This window comes from Delphinapterus leucas, chromosome 21, assembly GCF_059928025.1.
Source record: "Delphinapterus leucas isolate spDelLeu-1000000601 "Yukka" chromosome 21, BTC_Dleu_Yukka2, whole genome shotgun sequence".
NCBI classification, from domain to species: Eukaryota; Metazoa; Chordata; class Mammalia; order Artiodactyla; family Monodontidae; genus Delphinapterus; species Delphinapterus leucas.
Window position 1 is genome coordinate 32233760 of NC_143149.1, and position 20602 is coordinate 32254361.

The 20602-nt window shown below is 47.0% G+C and overlaps 1 protein-coding gene across 1 annotated transcript in view; it reads left to right on the plus strand.

Moving 5' to 3' along the window:
- The first annotated feature begins 413 nt into the window (after positions 1–413).
- Positions 414–20602, plus strand: part of GPAT4 (glycerol-3-phosphate acyltransferase 4) — a 31615-nt gene continuing 11426 nt past the window's right edge. The window contains exons 1-2 of the mRNA XM_022571288.2: positions 414–523; positions 12349–13331. Of these exons, the coding sequence (XP_022426996.1) occupies positions 13167–13331 (165 nt within the window). The 5' untranslated portion in view covers positions 414–523; positions 12349–13166. The remainder of the gene's footprint in view (positions 524–12348; positions 13332–20602) is intronic.

Genomic DNA, 20602 nt, shown 5'->3' on the forward strand with positions numbered 1-20602 from the left:
TCGGGGGCACGCGCCAGGCGAGGAGCAGGCGACCAGGGCCCGGCGCGCACAGTACCGGTCTCTGCAGCAGCTGGCCCGGCCCAGGCAGCGGTCCTCGCCCGCCAGGTGGCAGCTTGGAGAGTACCGGGCGCGCCCGCTTGGGGCTCGTGACGCGGAGCCCCGCCTCCTCGGCCCTCCATTCGGCTCTCCGTCTGCCCGCCTCCCCAGCGCCCCGCCCCTCGGCGCCCCGCCTCCCCGCCTCCCCGGCCCAAGACTTGGCGCCCCGTCTGCTCATCTCCCGGCGCCCCGCCCCCATCTCCCCGCCCCTCGGGGCCCCGCCCAGCCCGACCGGGCGCGCGCCAGCGCGTGGGTACTGGGCGTGAGGTTAGACGACGGGAGGGTGGGGACTGGACGCGAGGATCACGTCAAGGCGGCATAGACAAAGGGCGGGCGCGCGCACGTCCTTACGCACGCCTCGGCCGGCGGCGGCGAGGGCGGGGCGGACGGTCCCCGGAGGGATTTGCCTCCTGGAGCCTCGAGGAAGGTGAGTACGGTCCGGCTGGCCCGTTCCTGAAGGTCACGGGCCTCTGCGGGAGCTGGGGTTTGGGCCGGCGCCCGTGAGGGCTGCGGTCGAGCGACCCCGCTCCCTGCGCCCCCCACGCCCCCCGGCGTTGGGAGGCACCATTGCCGCTGCCGGGGGGGTTCCCGGCGCCGGAGCGTGCCGCCCTCCCTGCGGTAGAGCGGGCCCGCCCGTCGCCGCGGCGCCCTCCGGCCCGTGCCCCCGCGTGTCCTGCCGAATCCCGGCCCTCGCGGCCTGCCCTCCGCGAGCTCGGGAGGGTGAAAGATCACGGGGAAAGGCCTTCACCGTGGCCGCTCAAGTTCTTTGGTGTCCCTGGGATGTACGTTTTCCGCTCCTGTTCTCCAGAGGATCCCCATTTTGCTTTCTTCAGGATTTCTTAACCCTCGATATCCCTTGCCTTTCCGTTTTGATTTCACGCCCTGCGAAGCATCCTCCTACCGGAGGGTCTTATTTCCTCACTCTCCGTGTCACAGAGGGCTTTAACTTTCGCAGTTGAAAAGTTAGGGAAAATATACCGTTTGAAACATACTGTAGTTCTGTGGAAGTAAGCTCCATGCTGTACTACATACCAGTGCCTCACTGCTCAAGGCCTCTGTGCCGCGGACCTTCTCGCTGATAAGTTGCTTGAGATCCGTTGAAGAATTTGCTTTCTGTTTCATTTTCCTTAATTTTGGCTGAAGTTTGAGTACGTCTGTTTAGTTTCATGTCTTGTAGATTCTATCTCAACCCAAGGGAAACGGTATGAAAAGCAATTGTCCTTATGCCAGAGATGGTAGAAACGAGTCCTGTATTAATGCCAGTTCGGTATTATTTTCTCACTTTGACAGTGATGTTTTTTTCAACCTTGTATTATGCAGAATTTCAGACATGGAAAAGTAGATAGAATAGTGAACCAGCATGTACCCATCATCCAGCCTCAAGAACTCACCTATGACTGAGCATGTCTAATCCACATCCCCCTTCCGCGCGCCCCCATATCTCTGGGATAAATCCTTGATGTCAAAAGTAGCTTGAGAGGGCTTCCCTGGTGGCGCATTGGTTGAGAGTCTGCCTGCTAGTGCAGGGGACACGGGTTCGAGCCCTGGTCTGGGATGATCCCACATGCCGCGGAGTGGCTGGGCCCGTGAGCCACAACTACTGAGCCTGCGTGTCTGGAGCCTGTGCTCCACAACAAGAGAGGCCGTGATAGTGAAGAGGCCCGCGCACCGCGATGAAGGGTGGCCCCCGCTTGCCACAACTAGAGAAGGCCCTCGCGCAGAAACGAAGACCCAACACAGCAAAAATAAATAAATAAATAAAACTCCTACCCCCAACATCTATTAAAAAAAACACCATGTTCCTTCAATGAGCCAAGTTCTTTAAAAAAAAAAAAAAAAAACAGTAGCTTGAGAGTCAAAATAAAAATCTTACCTTATGGCTTTATGGAGTAAAGCCATAACTTACTTTTATTGGGACATAGTCTATTACAAGTACAAGTCCGAAATACATAATAGCACTGGAGAAGCACCAGAAAAGGGCATCTAAAAATTAATTAAGCGGCTGGAGGACAGGTTAAAACAGAAGGTATGGATGAGAACTTCCAGATCATCTTGTCTTTTTCATTTTTGATGAGCCCTCAAGGCCCAGAGAGGTTCAGTGACTTGTCCAGATTTACAGGGAATGAGAGGTTGAACTGAGGCTGGAAAAGACATCTCCCAACTCCGCATCTAGTCTTTCTCCTGTACCATGCTGCTTGCGTTTATGTTGTTTCCTTTATTATTTCTTAAGCTAGATTTGGGACAAGTTGAGGAGTTCTCATCATAGCTTTTAGGAAACATGGGAAGATGCTGACCTTAAAAGTGGAAATCCAAACAGAATAAGTACAAGCTTTAAAAGATTTAGATGACATTCATAGCTATTGAATGAAGAGTGACTAAGGGAAACTGGAATGCTTTTTAGGGGGTGTACCCCTGATGCTATGGTCTTGTGGCCGAGAGAACAGTAGCGCCCTCCCATAAAAACATCCTTCCTTGCCATGATCAGGTAAGAATCCTGGGCTGGGTTAGGCTTTTTTTTCTTTTTTTTTAAAAAACAAAACCATGGTTTGTATTTCCTAGCACACTTTAGGCAATTAAGTTTCCATGCTAAGTTCAGTACTTGGGCCTCAATTTTTTTTACCCTTAAATGCTGCCTGAGGGATGCTGTGAACAAGGCAATCCTTGTATGTAGACTTCTTGGAGTTTGCTTGTAAGTTCAGTTTATATGATATGACATAATTGTTTATAAATTTATTTTCAGGATGGACTTTTCTTCTGTGAGTTTGTGACCTAAATACAGTAGTTGTCATGCACATCCAGTTTATGGAAATGCCGCTCAAATGAACAGCATCAGGGTGTCTTGGTAAATCATTGCCCCTGAAGACATGAGCGGGTGGGGGAATTGTATGTTTTGGCTGAGGGGTTGGTGTGTGTTGGAGAATACTTGGTCCTGGTTAAGCTTGAGCTGTACTGCAGAATTGTTTCTTCACGTAAAACAACCTCATCGTGGCATGTCATTTACTTCTTACTGTATCACTACACTCATGGGGAGGACCTGAGCAAATGTCATCAGTTCCCTGTATAATAATGCTTGCTCTATAGCATGATGAATGCTTTTTAAGAGCACAGAATTTTAGAGTTAGGAGGAGTGTTGTAAGTGCTTGGAGTTTTTCATAAGTCCTTAAAGGCCCTCTCTCTTTTAAAACACATTGATACATGCACACGCCACCCAGCCCTACAGGCTGGTTTGCTCTCTGGGAGCTCTTTTTATTTTGTCTTCATAATAGTTGTTAGTGTGTTTGCCTTCTATTAAACTGTTAGCTCAAGATCTGCAATTCTAGAATGATGCTTTGTAAAAAGTAGGCACGTGATACGCTTTTGTTGACGTTTTGAATTAAAAAACCAGAAACCAAAAAGCTGGTGGGGAAACTTAAATCCATAGAAGGTGAATGACTTATTGAAGGTCACACAGAGCAGAGAGTAACAGAGCTGGGCCTCCAACCTCAGACGACTCCTGAGTCCAGTTCTCAGCCCCTTCCTTTGCACTGTTCTCTTCACACCTCCGAGGAGTAGGGCGGGGAAGATACTATATGTATTTTTTCCGTTACCAGTTGGAGATACATTATCTTCAGGGTCTGCCTTAAAACTTTGTGGTCAGTGCTATCCAGTAGAAACATAACACAAACCACATGTATAGTTTTTTAAATTTTGTAGTAGCCACTTTAAAAAAAGTAAAAAGAAACAGGTGAAGATAAGTTTAATAATATATTTTATTTAACCCAGATTATCTAGAATATCACTTCAACATGTAATCAGTGTACAAATTATTAACGAGATCTTTTACATTCATTTGTTTTACCCTAAATCACTGAAATTCCAGTCTGTTTTACATTTACAACACGTTTCAGTTTAGACTAGCCACATCTCCAGTGCTCAAGGGTCAGACGTGGTTAGCAGCGGCTGTGTTGGACAGAATCACTGTCAGGTGAGCATAAAGGTGAAAGAGCATTTTATGTTCCTGGTAATATACAGGTCTGAGGTTAAAGTAGAGTTTGTGGTTTTGGTGACTTTTCTTTGCACAATTAGGGTTGTTTCAACCTTGTGGCAAGTTGAACCAAGAAGTCTGATGTTTCACAAATTTTGTGCCTTTGTGATGAAATGCTTTCTCATTGTAAAGAGACTGCTTAGTCATGGGGGGGAAGGTTTGACTTTTAAAAAATGGCTAGTGATAAAGCTCAATAATAAAATAACCTGATAAAAAGTCGGCAAAAGATCTGAGCGCTTCACCAGAGAGGATATACAGATGGCCAATAAGCACATGGAAGATGCTTCATATCATTGGTCATGAGGGAAACAAATTAAAACTGTGAGATACCACCTAACACCCATTAGCATGTCTAAAATTAGAAAGACTGATCATATTGAGTGTTGGTGAAGATGTAGAGCACGTGGAATTTTCAGACACTGCTGGTGAGAATTAATGCAAGATGGTACAACCAGTTCAGAAGCCGGTTTGGCCGTTTCATTAAAAGCTAAACGTACACTTACGTCATTCCACTCCTAGGTATTTACGCAGGAGAAATGAAAGTATGCCCATGCAAGGTTTGTAGGTAGTGACTTTATTTGTAACAGTCCCCAGCTGGAAGGACCCATCACTAGGTGAGTGAATAAAGAAGCTGTGGCCTGTTCTACCAAGGGAAACAGCTCAGCAATGGGGAATGAACTGTTGACACGGGCAGCAGCATGAATGATTCTCAGAGTGATTATGCTAAGTAAAATAAACCAGACACAAATTTTTGAAAAAAGAAGGCCAGGAAGTTGCTTCCAGTTACATATACAGTACTCAGATGTCAGAGCACTGATTTTGAAATGGAACTCTGAGAGCAGTGTTCAGGTTGGGTAACGAAACCTCTTGGGTCTTATAGTCCCAGCAAATGAAATTGTCCTTTCTTAAACTGATGGCCCCAGAATGTCAGTGTATCCTGTATCTTTGTCCTTTTTTTCTTTTCCAGCTTTGCAGGTTATGTTGCTTTGGGTTGAACTTGGTACCACGTTTCTTGTTACCCAGGTCCAGCTGACGTGAGGCCTTTCTAGGCAAGGAGAAAGTACTTAGGGTCAGAATGACCTTAGTTAAGACCAAGACCCTGAAACTGACCATGTTCCTATCTTCTTCCTAGTGAGTTGAGTCATCCTTGAGCCTGACATATCCTGGCTTTGTCTTGGACCGTCTGTTTTATCCAGGATTGCTGTTGGCCGTAAGCATATCCCTGGTTTTCCAGCAGTTCAGGTTCACTTCACCTAGCAGCTCTGTGCTGTCCCAACTCCTTGGAAACATTTTTACACCCTTCCACCTAAGCAGCAGCGTCCTATTCAGGCATATTTCTTATGCTCCACTGCTCTGACATGCTTGACATCAAATTCCCCCCAGCGCACATTTCCTCTGTGTACGTGCATTTATTTACCATCACATCAAAATGGGGGCATTTGCTGGGTCTGTGACCTGACAGAGTAAACTAGGAAAAATGGATGGCTTTCCTCTCAAGTGTAACCTGCCCCAAAGCAAAGGAGAGGCCAGCCTGGGGAGCAGAAAGACCACAAGACGGGGGGGTTGGGGGGCAGATGTAAGTTCTAGTCCTGCCTCTGTTACTGGCCAATTTTGTAGCTTGTCTCGTCATTCAACTCTTCCAAGCCTCAATAATTTAAGCCATTAGAGGAGCTTGCATTAGAATTCTCAGTGATTCACTAATAAAGTTGTGGTTTGCGACAGCTACCTTAGGGATTGTAAACACCTTTAGGCAGGAGTGGTGTTGAAAGAGGTTTCTTGTCAGTGTAATGTCATGACTTCTTGGGAAATACCTTCTAGTGCCCCCTTCTCCTTCATAATAACAGGAACTTAGTGTAGCAGTAATAACAGTTAATGTATTTTGGACATTTACCTTGTTCCAGACACTGAAATGTGAACATTCTTTTTAGTAGATGTTGAGCAGAAGTTTAAAGAGATTAAGTAATTCGCGCAGTCACACTCACACTACCGGTTAAGTGACCGAGTGAGGATTCAAACCCTGATGTGTTTGTTTTGATTCTTGAATCATGAGTCTGTTACCTATTCAGAAATGATAAATACAGTTTTAAAAGTACCAAAAAGATAAAGTGATGCCTTCCTTCCATTCCTAGAGGCAGCTGCCATTGCCAGTCTCCTGTGTCTCTTCCCAGAGATGTGTGTCTTTGCAGGTACACACGCACACTGTACGTATTTGTCCTTTTCCTCCCTCCCTCACAGTTGGTATTTGCAGTGGACCTTGTTCTGCATCTCGCTGGGAGGTTGTTTCTTCTCGGTGCATATGTAGATGTCTCACTCTCTCTCTTTTTTAAATGGATGACTAGTATTCCACTATATCCTTGACTAATGGACAGTGATGTTTCTCTTGATATTACAGACAGTACTGGAGTCAGTAACCTTGCACATACCTCCTTTTGCACAGGGTTTCTCAGCCTCCGCACGGTTGCCATTTGGGGCTGGATACTTCCTTGCTGTGGCCGGGGTGGCCTGGGCTTTTTAGGACGTTTAGCAGCATCCCTGTCCACAGTCAGCGCTGGATGCCAGGAGCCCCGCATCCCAAGTTAGGACGATCACAAATGTCTGCAGACATTACCAGATGTTCCCCAGGGGGCTACAGTCAATCGCCCCTGGTTGAGAACTACTGTTGCAGTTTATCTTTAGCGTAAGTTTTTAGAAGTAGAGTTGCTGGATCTAAGGTTATATGCATTTCAAGTTCTGACGGTGATTGCCGAATTGTTCTGCATAGAGGTTGTACCGTTGTACACTCTAGTCAGCAGTATTTGAGGGTATTTTCTCATTTTCACCAATAGGGTGGGTTATAAGAAACTTTTTTTGCCCCTCACTGTACTTTTAATTCACATTTCTTGGCTTTACAGCTCACCTTTGTGTGAGCACTTAGTGCTTGCTAGGCACCACGGAGTAGTTTTTGGTTTGTGGGTTTTGTGACATGCTTTGAAATGCCTTCCTCTCTATCTAGCCCTCTTAAAAAGTTTGGTACTTAGAACTGCAGCCAGTGCTCTGGGTGTCTTCTGCTCGTAATGAAGTGATCATATGCACCGGTTATTGAGATCTAATATATATAACAGACACTGTGCTCAGTGTGCTTTAGAAATGCAGTATCCCGGTGTAGCCTAAGCACTTATTTTTAATAAAAGGGCATATCTTCTCCTTTTTGAGTTCGTACGTGGCATGTCTCTGGACATATTCTGGTAGTAGGTATGGTCTCCTGAAGTGTAGGATGTGTCAGAGTCATGGAGAGCTAGCAGAAAAGAAGTTTCTATAGCTGCAAATCGTAATAGTCTCTGCCTTGTGATCGAGTCAGAACGGGTTTAGAAGCCCTGATTTAAATTTGTACGTTCCCTCCTTTATTTTCTCTTCCAGGACTCTTATATTCTTTTTTTTTAGTTGAGGTGTAGTTGATGTACAATATTATGTAAGTTACAGGTGTACAAAATAGTGATTCACAATTTTTAAAGGTTATACTCCATTTATAGTTATTGTAGAATATTGACTGTATCCTCAGTGTTGTACCGTATACCCTTGTAGCTTATTTTATATCTAATAGTTTGTACCTCTTAGTTCCCCACCCCTATATTACCCCTTCGCCCTCCTCACCGATAACCACTAGTTTGCCCTCTATATCTGTGAGTCTGCTTCTTTTTTGTTACATTCACTAGTTTGTTGTATTTTTTAGAGTCTGCATGTAAGTGATAGCCATACAGCATTTGGCTTTCTCTGTCTGACTTATGTCACTTAGCATAATGCCCTCCAAGTTCATCCATGTTGCTGCCAGTGGCAAAATTTCATTCTTTTTTATGGCTGAATAGTATTCCATTGTATATATGTACCACATCTTCTTTGTCCATTTATCTCTTGATGGACCCTTAGGTTGCTTCTGTATCTTGGCTATTGTAAATAATACTTCAGTGAACATTGGGGTGCATGGATCTTTTCGAATTAATGTTTCTGTTTTCTTTGGATAAATGCCCAGGAGTGGGATTGCTGGATCATATGGTAGCTCTGTTTTTAGTTTTCTGAGAAACCTCCATACTGTTTTCTATCGTGGCTGCACCAATTTACACTCCCACCAACAGTGCAGGAGGGTTCCTCTTTCTCCACCCAGGACTCTCTTCTTGCTGACAGTCATTGAAGTGGGAAGTGATGTCTGTGTATGTGCCTGTTTGCTGAATACTTGTCTCTAGGCACTGAATGCCTAATGCCTAACATGGTGTGTGGCACATAGTATGTGCCCTGATGTCGTCACCCTGAGAACTGAGAAGCCCTGGAAAGTGGGCCATTTTGAGGGCCCAGATTTGCCATTCAGTGGGTTGAAGAGTTTCATTAGCCTAGTGGTGGACTGCCACATTCCTAGGATGAGGCCATCTTCCCTCCTAAAAGGCTCAGAACTGGTTGGGTCTTCTGTTTTTCTCTGGACCACGTGGACCGTTGGGGGAACATTGGTCCAAGCGACTCTCAGTGGATTTGGCTGAAAGGTGTGGAATGGAAGAGAAGGGATAACTAGTGCTTTGAGCTGATAGCTTCCCCTGCCTCCTGCCAAGGAATCGTGGTTATATTTACTTGAGGCAAAGTGATAGCCTCTCTTACAAGAGCATTTATCTAGAAATTGTGGTGTGATGGAGTTCTCATGTGAGCAGTTTCCCGATATTTCCAGAGACCAAAGTCTGTGTTAAGGGGCCTTAAGACGCCAGCACCTCTGGCTGTGATGGCTGGTCCGCTAGTCCGGCAAGATGTTTGGAGGCCTGTTTGATAACCACAGTGTGCTGGCCTCATCTTTGCCTCTAAGAATTCACGGGAGGATTGTTTAATGTTGGCCACAGAACTCGTTTGGCTAGTTGCTGTTGCGGGTCCTGGAGTCTCTGGGGGTGCGGGGAGTGGAGGGCAACGAGGGGGAGGTCACTGCCTTGGAGGGGAGGAAAGAGCAGCCGGGACAGAGGTCTGCACACTGTTGCTCTAAAGGGTCAGATAGTAAGTAGTTGAGGTTTTGCTGGCCGTGGTCTCTGTCACATGTTATTCTTTTTTTTTTTTTTACAAGTCTTTAAAGATGCAAACACCGTTCCTAGGACACGAGCCTTGTAAAAACTGGCCCAGGTTTGTCCTGTGGGCCTGGTGTGTCCACCTCTGAACTAGGTGACGAAATTGCTAAATGTGTTTACTTTGATGTTTTGGGGACACGGACCCAGAATAACCTTGGGAATTCTCAGTTGATTGTGATCCAGAGGAAAGAGATCTAAGCTCTGGCTTGGGACGTCAGAGTGACCCCGGTGTTGGTCACCTTAGGTTCATGGAACTCAAGGTAACCTTGGCTAATGTGACAGCAGCTGTGCAGTGGGCAGGGAAGGGAGAGTGGGACAGAGGTGTGGCCCTGGAATTAGGCTGGAATCGGACAGGTTTAAGGAATACAGTGATTCAGCGAATTGACTTAAGTCTCAGAAATACCTCTAATTTCCTGAATGTCCGTTGGGATGTCATTAGAAATCTGGCATGTACTGTCAGCTTGGCCAGTTTTTAAAAATGAACGAGCAGGTTTGTACCTTGGATTCTGAGAACACCAAATTCCGTTGCGTGAATCCAGATTTGTCTTGTGGTTTTCCTCTGATGGCAGGAAGTTCTATCGAGCAGGCCTGGCGTGAAGGAAGTGTTAATGTAGCTCAAGGTAGTTTGAAAGCCAGGAGGGCCTGGTGGTTAAAGAGCGGGGCTGTGAGATAGGCGCACTTGTCCACATTCCTCCTGTGCCATTTATAGCTGTGTGGCTCCGGGTGACTTTGTCCTCTAAGCTCCGCTCCCTCACCTCTCATAGCCGTGATGGTAACTCCCCTGTGGGGTTGTTGTGAGCATTCAGTGAGGACGGCGTGTGCACAGTGCTTGTTGTATTAGCTCAGTGTCCGTGCTGTGAGCAGTCAGTAAACGTTAGCAATGATTATGGTCACGTGAAAGTGGAAGAAGTGGAGGACCCCTGCCTCTGAAACGTTGTCTTTTTAATTTAATTGCTAGGTGTGTGGGATGTAATGGGAGCAGTTAGGAGTCAGAGAACGGGATCCGTGTCTCCCTTGCTTAGTTTCCTAACTGGTAAAATGGGAAGAATACATACTGACAGGCTGTGAGATAACATGAGAAAGGGCTTTGAATTCTAAACAGCACTGGACAGAACTCAAGGTGAAGTCAGTCACCTGTTCATTTGTTCCATTTCTTGAACTTCTAAAAGTATTGGAACCGAGCCAGAAGGTGATTGGCGTGAGGCCAAAATGTTTGCCAGAGAGACATGATAGGATGTTCCCAAGTTCAGAACTTGGAGTGGTAACTTGTGGTTAAGAGTGAGTAATATAAAATTGAAATAGTGAAATTGAAAAAAAATAAGTGGCTGTATTAAGTAAAAGAAGCCAAGAAGGCTGCATACTCTGTGATTCCAACCATATGACATTCTGGGAAAAGCCAAACTATGGAGACCGTGAAAAGACCAGTGATTGCCAGGGGTTGGGGGTAGATAGGGATGAATAATCTGAGCACAGAGGATTTTTAGAGTAGTGAAAATATTCTGTGTGGTACCTTAGTGGTGGATACATGTCATTATACATTTGTTGAAACCCATAGAATGTACAACACCAAGCATGATCCCCAATGTAAATAGTCTTAAAGAACAAAAAAAAGAGTGGCCGGAAAGGCTGGAGGAGTTAATCTATGTAGAAAATGTGACAATATCTTGTAATACTAAAACTGTATTTCCTAAGTCAGAAGCGAAAGACAAATACTGTATATTCTTACATAAATGTGGAATTCAGAAAATATGAACTTGTAGAAACAGAGAAAAGAATGGTGGTTACCCGTGATCAAGGGGTAGGAGAAGTTGGGAAATGTTGGGCAAAGGGTAGAAACTTCCAGTTATAAAATGAATAAGTTCTGGGGGTCTAATGTACAGTGTGGTGATTATAGTTAACAGCACTCTATTAGATACTTGAAAGTTGCTGAGAGGGTAGATCTTAAATGTTCCCACCACACACACACAAAAGGTAAATATTTGGCTAATACTCTGTGGGTGTCACGTTGCGATATGCAGGTGTGCAATATGTAGGTGTATCAGTCATGCTTTGTACTCTGCAGACTTGCTCAGTGTTACCTGTCAGTTAAATGTCAGTAAATCTGGGGGGAAATAAATAAAAACAAGAGTTATTATTTTTTTAAAACCTAGATTTCCTTTTCCCCTGCAATTCCATTTCTAGGAATTGATCCTGCAAATATGTTTGCATGTGCATTTTGTATGCTAAATCGTGTAGCACATTCATTACATTATTTATAACAAAAAAAGGGTAGAAACATTGGTGTCCAACCTCAGAAAAGCAGTTTACCAAATCAGGGAACGTTCTTAACAGTTGAGAACTATGCACCTTCAGAGAGTAAGGGAGCTCCGTGTGCACTGCGGGAACACTCTCCCAAGACACGTTAAGCTACAAAACAAAACAAAAAGCAGTGTTTGTAGTGTGCAGTCATTACTGTTGCCGGGGCGCGAGGTGGGCCAGAGTCATTTCCTCGTGTGTGCGTAGAACGTCTCAGGAAGAATACGAAGCTGGTGATGCGGTTGCATCTGTGGACGAGAACTCTGGGCAGTGGGGGGACAGGTAGGAGGCACGTGTACTCCGCCTAGTATACCCTCCTTGTCTTTTGAGCTGCGTCTTATGTCCGTGTATTTTCTTTTTCTTCTGTTTGAAGTCTACGGTATTGATTTTTTTTTTAATTGAAGTATAGTTGATGTACAATGTTGGGTTAGTTTCTGCTGTGCAGCCGAGTGACTCAGTTATACGTACACATTCTTTTTCGTATTCTTTTCCACTATGGTTTATCCCAGGACATTGAATATAGTTCCCTGTGCTCTACACCAAGACCTTGTAGTCCGTCCAGTCTATATGTAATAGTTTGCCTCTACTAACCCCAAATATGCATACATTTTCTATTAGAAAAGTTTGAGCGGCCACAGGTCGTCGTTTCACCGGGGTTGAAAACTATGACACATCTGTGGTTCTCCTCCACAGGCATGTCTGCCACCTGTTGCTCTGCACAGTCCCTTTGACCTTGATGTTGTGAGAGCGGCACAGGCTCTAGGCTGACCCTAAAACGCGCCGGGCCCCACCCCAGAGCATCGTGATGTCTCTCCCCTTGGTTTGTGTTTGTGTGACGGATGGTGTTTCTGTCTCCACCTCCAGCTTCGGCAGCATGTGAGCAACTTCTTGCCAAGGACCCGGGTCACCGCTGAGAAGGGGGCCTTAGGGAGAAAAGTATCCAGAGGAAACCAGCGCCAGACGCGTCTGGAATTCCACGCACCGCAGGCAGCATGAGGCGTGCCGTGCCAGCACCTGCGGCCTCCTGGCACAGCCTCTAGCTCTCCAGAGAGGAGGGTCCTGGGAGCAGTGCGCCCGGAGCCTCTCCAGGGGAAGCACGGGGCCAGTGTGAACCCTCTATGATGGATGCAATTTTCAGCTTATGAAGGAGTTTTAAGGAAGACAGTTATTTAATTTCCACATATTCATGTTCGCTAGCCTTCTGTGGGAAGTGCCAGCAGTCACCCTCCTCCACTGGAGTTATCAGGATTTTTCTGGCACCAAGTTGAACTCTTCTTGGTACTTCTGGCAATGACACATCCTCAGGAGAGATTTATCTGCTAAATGCTCTTGGACAGGAGAAAAAGTAAAACTTCTGGAAGCAGCGTGAGAGTAGCAGAGCCCAGATCGCGCCCTCGCCGCTCACTCGCCCAGACGCTCTGTCTGGCCTCGGATGCTGGCACTGAAGACTGACCCTGCCCCGTCCACCCCTGCAGCCCGTCTCTTCTGGGGGGGGCTGGCCGCCTCGGGGGCCCCCTTTTGCTCTCATCCTACTCCCAGGCTCTCTGTTCCGGCCGTCGAGTGACGTGAACTTGGGAATGGAGTTGGTGCCCCTCCCCAGGCCGGTGCTGTCGGAGAGGACCATCTGAGGCCGAGCTTTGTTCGTGGGGAGGAGGGCGCTGGCCTGGCCTGCATCCTCCACCATGTTCCTGTTGCTGCCTTTTGACAGCCTGATTGTCAGCCTCCTGGGCATCTCCCTGACCGTCCTCTTCACCCTCCTTCTGGTTTTCATCATAGCCCCTGCCATTTTCGGAGTCTCCTTTGGTATCCGAAAGCTCTACATGAAAACTTTGTTAAAGATCTTTGCGGTGAGTGTGCTGTTTACAAATGGTTGCTTCACAGAGGAGGGAAGAAGTACCATTAGCAAAAAGAGTTGTTCTTGTCTGGTTGATTGTGAACTCGCTGCTGGATGTGGAGAGAGTTGGGAGAATGGGAAGGAAGTGGCATTTTGAGTAGAAAGAATAACTAAACGTGAGCTTGTGAAAGCCTTCAGCAGTCTTTCTTTTGAGCTAAGGGACTTGTGTGTTTGGTCTGTCTGAGCAAAGGCACCTATTCCATGACCCCACACCTGGCCTGTTTATTTCAAACGGAGGGACTTAAGAATAAAGAAAAAGTCACTGCCGGACAGTGATGTAACAGATACTGCAACTCAAAGCTGCTGCTGGCATATTCCCTGACTGATAAGTATGGGAGAGTCTTTTCTCTCTTTCAAATGTTTATCTTAATACGTTCTTGCACTTCAGACAAAAAGAAGTAACAGAAAAGGGCATTTGATGAATTTTTCTATTTTCTGAAAGAGGAGGAGAAGAGTATATTTCTTAACATATGTCAGAACTTAAGTCATTATACCACTGAACAGAACTGGTCACAGTGGGAAGGAAATGAGTGAGAAGTGATATTTCCTGGAAGTTGATCTCTGCCACAAGCCTTTTAACTATCTCTTCAGAGATGTGGTGATTTATTAGCAGGATCTGTTTTCAGTAGTCACCAGATCTTCAGGTTCATCTTTTCCATGGCTGAGACCATAATAGGAAACACAGCGCAGTTATATTTGTTCAGATAGTATCTTACGGTTCAGAATAGTCTCAGTCGTTTTCCTTTGGTTCCCTGTATGTAATTCTGCAGTGGCCCAGGGCATCTATCAGTGATAGACTTAACCAGTGAAGAAATAGTGACTCTGGAAGATGAAGTGAGCTGTATGAAATGCTACATTACAGCAGGAAATATTTTTAGGTATATTACTGAATCTTGAGTTTTGGTATTTTATATAAGAATATGACTTTTTTTCACATTAAAAAAATGGAGGTGAAGTTGACAGAACATAAAGGTAACCATTTAAAGGGAACGGTTCGCCGGCATTTGCGGTAGTTGCAGTATTGCATGGTCACCACCTCTGTGTGGCTCCACAGCACTCTCACTTCTCCGGAAGGAGGCCCCATACTCATTAAGCACTTGCCCTCCTTTTTCCCCTCCCCTGGCTCTGACAGCCATGAACCTGTGCTCTGTCTCTGGCTTGACCTATTCTGGATCTTTCATTTTCATGGAATTACATAAAGTGTGCTCTTTTGTGACGGGCTCCTTTCATGTAGCATAACTTTGTAACATGTTTCAGTACTTCGGTTTTTATGGCCGAGTAATATTCCACTGTGTGTCTGTACCATAATCCGCTTATCCATTCATCTGTTGACGGGCCGTTTTCACCTTCCGGCTGCTGTCCATAATGCTGCTGTGGTGCGCTTGTACTTACTTAAGTACTTATATTCAACAGTAAGATTTCTGAGCCCTACCTGTGGTCTCTGGGGTTGTCTTGCTACTCAGAGAGTGCTCTGAGACCAGCAGCTGAGTGTCACCCAAGACTGGTTAGAAATGCAGGTCACAGGCCCCCTCCAGACCCACTGAATTAGGATCAGCATTCCAGCGAGCCCCAGGTGCACAGTAAAGTTTGAGAAGTAGTAATCTTGTCAGTCTTTAGTGTTTGTTTTAATCAATCAGGAAATGCACTTTTCTTAAACTTCAGTCCCTGAAAATCTTCAGTAGAGCCCAGGGCCCCTGTGAACCACGTAGCCACCCATATGCCCGTTTGCCACTGAAAAACGCACATCAGTACAGAGTGCGCAGAACGGCTGACCAACTTCCAGGAGACAACAGTGAGTGATGTCTAGCTTTTATTCAAGTTTATAAGCAACGGATTAATTCATAGACCTATGGAAGTACCTATTCTTAAAACATAAAAACAGGAGTAATCAGACCAGAGTTCTTCGGTAGTAGCTAAATTTTTAAAATTTAGATCACTTTGGGTGGAACAAAAGACCTAGAATCCATGTACCTTCCCTATTCCATTTTGAAAATGTCCCCTCAAATTAGTATTTTAAAGTTCATAGCCAAGTAAATCCTTATTACTATTGACTGTGTTTTTCAGATGTACGTTCTTGTGGCTTTTAATGTCGATTATAATCATATATTTTTGGGCCAATCCATGGGACAGGTAATCTTTTTTTTCCCTTTTTTAATTAATTAATTAATTTATTTTTGGCTGCGTTGGTTGCTGCGCGTGGGCTCCCTCAAGCTGCGGTAAGCGGGGGCTGCTCTTTGCTGCAGTGCGCGGCTTCCCATTGCAGTGGCCTCCCCCGTAGTGGAGCATGGGCTGTAGGCGTGTGGGCCTCAGCAGTTGTGGCTTGCGGGCTCCAGAGCGCAGGCTCAGCAGTCGTGGCACATGGGCTCAGCCTCTTGGCAGCATGTGGGATCTTCCTGGACCAGGGCTCAAACCCGTGTCCCCTGCATTGGCAGGCGGATTCTTAACCACTGCGCCACCAGGGAAGCCCTTAGTTGCCGCAGAGCAACTAAGCCCGTGTGCCACAACTACTGAGCCTGCGCTCTAGAGCCCACGAGCCACAACTACTGAGCCCGTGTGCCACAACTACTGAAGCCCGCACACCTAGAGCTCCACAACAAGAGAAGCCACTGCAATGAGAAGCCATGCACCGCAACGAAGAGTAGCCCCAGCTCGCCACAACCAGAGAAAAAGCCTGCGCGCAGCGACAAAGACCCAACACGGCCAAAAATAAAAAATAAATAAATAAAATAAAATACACCTAAACTTGTGGGTGCTTTTTAATAAAGACGAGACCTTTATTTTGCCTTTTTTTATCCTCTTCATCCCTTCCTAAACTGGGGTGCTATATGTAATTTTGCAGTTGGAAGGAAGCTCAGAGATCATCTTAATTCCATGGGTCTCTTCCTAACTACACATCTGAATCACCTGGGGAGTGTTTAAAAAATACTTGTTTGGGAGCACTAGAATCTCCCCAGAAATTCTGATTTAATTGGTTTGGGTGGGCATTTTTAAAAAGCTCCCCGAGTGATTCTAACATCTACCATCAAAAGGTGGAGTCTGATTGCCCTCCTCTTGAGTTGGGGACCTGCCTTGGTGACTCATTTCTAACATATACAATGTGGTGGCCGTGACGCTGTGTGACGTGTGAGGTTAGGTTAGAAGTGGCAGTATTAACTTCCATCTGCCTCTGGATACTTGCCCCTGGAGCCCGGCTGCCACATTATGAGGAAGCCTAGGCCCCGTATATGTGTTCCATATTCCAGTCCCAGGGGAGCTGTGACAACCAGCATCAGCTAACACCCAGCCGATGCCGGACCCTGTGCAGTTTGCAGATTCATGAGCAGAATAAATGGTGGTGGTATTTTAAGCCAGTGTTATGGGGTGGTTTGTTACACAGCAGTAGATGACCAGACAAATAATATAATAGTAAAGAATTTTAAACATTCGTTCATGTCTCACAGCTGACAACACCTTAAAAATTTTTTTGTTACCTTTCAGTCTTGGCAGTATTTTATGGCTGTGTTAATGGCATGTACATTTAATTTTATGTCTACATTTTCTTCTGGGATCTTATAAGCCAGTTTTACAGTTTAGTAGGTAATCTTCATAAAGATGATTCAAGCTGGATGTCGGGTAGTCCGTGCAGTACACATACCTGTGCTTTTGGGGGACCTAGGTCGGCGCAGCTTGACAAATGGTTTCCCACGATCAGCTCATCTCCCTATATAAAGGAACCTTGGGGTACCTGCCAAGGGGGGATGTGTGCGTGGGTGGGTCCTCCAGGTCTTTCCTCCTGGAAGACAGCTCAGTGCAGGCCCTTTTAATGCTGAGTCACGGGAGATGGTTGTGTGCGGAGGGCAGCATGTTACTTAAAGTACCTTAGTTGTCTTAATGTTTGTGCTTCACATTTACCCTCAGTACAGTGATGATGGTATTGTTTGGGGTAGAATTCCTAGGAGTGGACTTCCAACTGAGTTGAGAATGATTTGGAAAAGGAGAGAAGAAAGCCTGGGTATAAACGAGAAAGATGAAAGGAAAAAAAAAAAAACAACGACTTGAGTTTTCTTGCCTGATGTGAAGGGGGTTGATCAGGTCAGGTCAGAGAAGATGGGCCAGCTGTAATGAGTGGCGTCAAGCTCCACAGCGGAATGGGTCGGAAACCAGTGATGGCTGTGAGGGGGTTGAAGAGACTGAACAGGTTGCGGGATCCGGGTGGGATAGGCGTGACTTTTTGGAGGGTTTTTTACCAGCTCTGGAACTTGACCGAAGAAGTCCTCAGACCCTGCAATCTACGTCCTCCTCTGGGGAGTGGGAGCAGTAAGGCCTCCATCACATGGGTCCGTGTCCCCACCCCCCATCCCAGCATCACCGGGGGTAGCTTAAAGGCCAAACTGAAGGAGATGAGAGTGGGATTATGGTGCTAGGGAGTGGTTTTAGGTTCAGGTCTGTCTTTCATACGGAGACCTTGATGAAGAGAAATACTGGGAGCTGGTGAATTAAATGCAGCCCTTACTGACTGCCTGCGAAGTGCAGGGCGCTTGGTCAGATTCCGCTGGGTTCTGCCTCCTGCCCCTCGAGGCAGTTATAGTTTAGTAGGAAAGACAGATGTCTGCATACAGAACTAATTCAGAATGTGACGCCAGTTAAAATACACAGGCGGAGACGAACTGTGACTGCAGGAATTGGCTAGGTAGCATTTCATGTAAGATTTGGCCTTTGAACTGGATCTTAAAAGAGAGAAAGCATTCTAGAAGTGCAGTGGGTAGAGGCGAGAAAGTGCGGTCTGGTTTAGAGGCAGTACCTGGTTCAGGAGAGAAGAGCCTTTGGGGGCCTGGAGGGGATGTTGCACGGTGAGACGGGAGTGCGCGTCCACACGGCCTGGAGGGGGGAAGGCGGGGGAGAGAGCTGTAGGTGGGAGAAGCCGCGGGTGGACGAAGGGGGTGGCCTGACACTGGCAGCCAGGGAGGACCCTTCTCGGGCGGGGAAGCTTGGGGACCGTGGGAGGAGGGTCGGGCGGAGGGGAGCACGTTGGGGTCGGGTGTGTGCGGCTGCCTCTCGCTCTCAGGCCGGGTGTGAGGATGGGGGGGACTTGCACGCGGTCATGACCAGCAGGTGATTGGAAACGTGAGGTTGACGCCGCTGTGCAGTCAGGATTGTTGATTGGACAGTAGCTACTGAGAGATTCCCGCGGAAGAGCGGAGAGGAGATGTCGTAGCTGGCTGGGTGGTGGCCGGTGACGGGTGCTGGGGTCTGGTTCTTTGGGTGTCTCTAGTGCGGTCGTGCGAAGCGCGGTGGAGCCTGGCTGAGGAGAGGGGCGGGTCTCTGCCGAGATTAGTGCTGCAGAGACTGTCAGGCCTTCCGGTGCGCTCGGTTCCTAACCCACAGTGCTCAACAGAGTGGGCACGCAGCAAAGATGCACCGTGGTGCCGCCCACACCTCTCGGGGCTGGGCCTGCGTTCACCTGCGAGGGCTGTGTTGGGTTTACTGTTAGCTCGAGTGCAGCATTATCCTTGCCCGTAACAGTCTCTGCCTGGGAGATGCTGAAAAGGGAATAATTAAGTAATCTGGTCCTGAACATCCCGGATCAAGGGAACGGAGGGGGTTGTGGGGAAATGACCTCTGAACCCGGAGCTCTCGCTTTTATTCTGGGCGTCTGGACGCGGTGCTTCTTGAAGTGAAGCTGGAGAAGCCAGGTGCGTAGCTCTCCGTCGCCCTCCTGGGAGTCACCGCAGCAAGGCGAAGGAGCCCGTTGCGAGCGCTGGCCCCTGGCAGCCCCGCCCGGCGCTCTTCCCCTGCTCTGCTGACCTTGGATGGTTCTCTCCTCAGCGCAGAGACATTTTGAGGTGTGCCTGAAGTTCGGAAAAGTAAAGCTCGAGTACAAAGCGGGAGGGCAGGAGGATGTTTGTGACAGAGCTAGGGGACTAGACTCTCATGGAACCAGCACCTTTCCAGTTAAAACAGAAGCCACAGCCTTCCCGCACATTCTGTCGTGAGGCGTCCTCACAGACGTTGAGTCCTAGTGATCCAGCGGCCTGAAGGCAGGTGCTACGTGCCGCTTATAAGTGGATCCAAGTATCAGAACTGTCAGTGCAGAACCAAGCTTCTCTGACTCTGTGCTTTGCAGCTCCAGTGCAGAGTCCTGGCCAGAATGGACAACCCTCAGCTCTGGTGTGCCGGGCTTGTTGTAAGCTCTCTCGCCCCTTAGCCACCTCTTCCCTCGATGACATTCCCAGATGGAATTCATCTTCCTCCGTTGTAGGAGCTAGGTTTACATTTTCTTCTAGAAGGAAATCACCTGTGCCAGAAGCCATCAAGGGTTAACTGCCTGAAATGGGCTGTGTGAGTTTTCCTGCCTTAGACCTCTAACTGGGTGACTCTGTAAACTCTGTTTTCTCTAGACAGTGGTGTTTGAAGAAACTTCCAGATGAGGTCAGACAGCTGATTAAGCTCGTGTCCTGCTTCTGGCTCTGCTGCCTTGCTCACACTTCAGGCTCTGCCAGCAGAATCTCACCAGAGGCTTTGTGCCGTGTGGATTCTGCTGTGTCATGGAATGATGGGGTTCTTTTCTACCTTGCAGAACTGTGGAAACAGAAGTGTGAAAACACACCTTTTAAAATGTCTGTTCTGTTTCCTTGACTCACTGCGGTCATAACTTTCTGTTCTGCAGTACCACGTTGCAGGAGGGTGGACAGGAGCCCGTGTGTCTGCCTCTCAGCATTTGAGAGCAGGAGGGACCCAGCCTCTGGCTCTCTCCAGACAGCTAAAAGGATTTTAATGAAGGAAGGGAGGATCTAGGAAGAGCCTCACTTTCCTGGAGCCCATATTATTTCAGTGATACTGAGGACAATTCGGGGCGTTTGCCGTTTCCCGAGTTCTGTCACATATGGTCTCATTGGAGCCTCGTGAAGTAGGAGGTTGAAGGACCATCATCCTGTTTTGTGGATAGAAAAGACTAGCACCCAGAGTGTTGGAATGAGTTGCTTAAGGGACACAGCATAACTGTCAAACTTGGGATTTGAGCCTAGCTTTGTTTTTGTTTTTTTATCTCCAAATAGTGTTTTTTAACACCTTTTTTTTCTTTTAAATTTTATTTTATTTTAAACACTAAGCTACTCTCAGGCTTTCTGTGTCAAGTTTGTGGGGTCTCCTGTTAAAGGTTACCCAGAGGGTGAATGGGCAGTCCAGACATATATATTATTTAAATCCTGTATCGACTCAAAAACTAAAATTGTTGCTTTCTTGGAA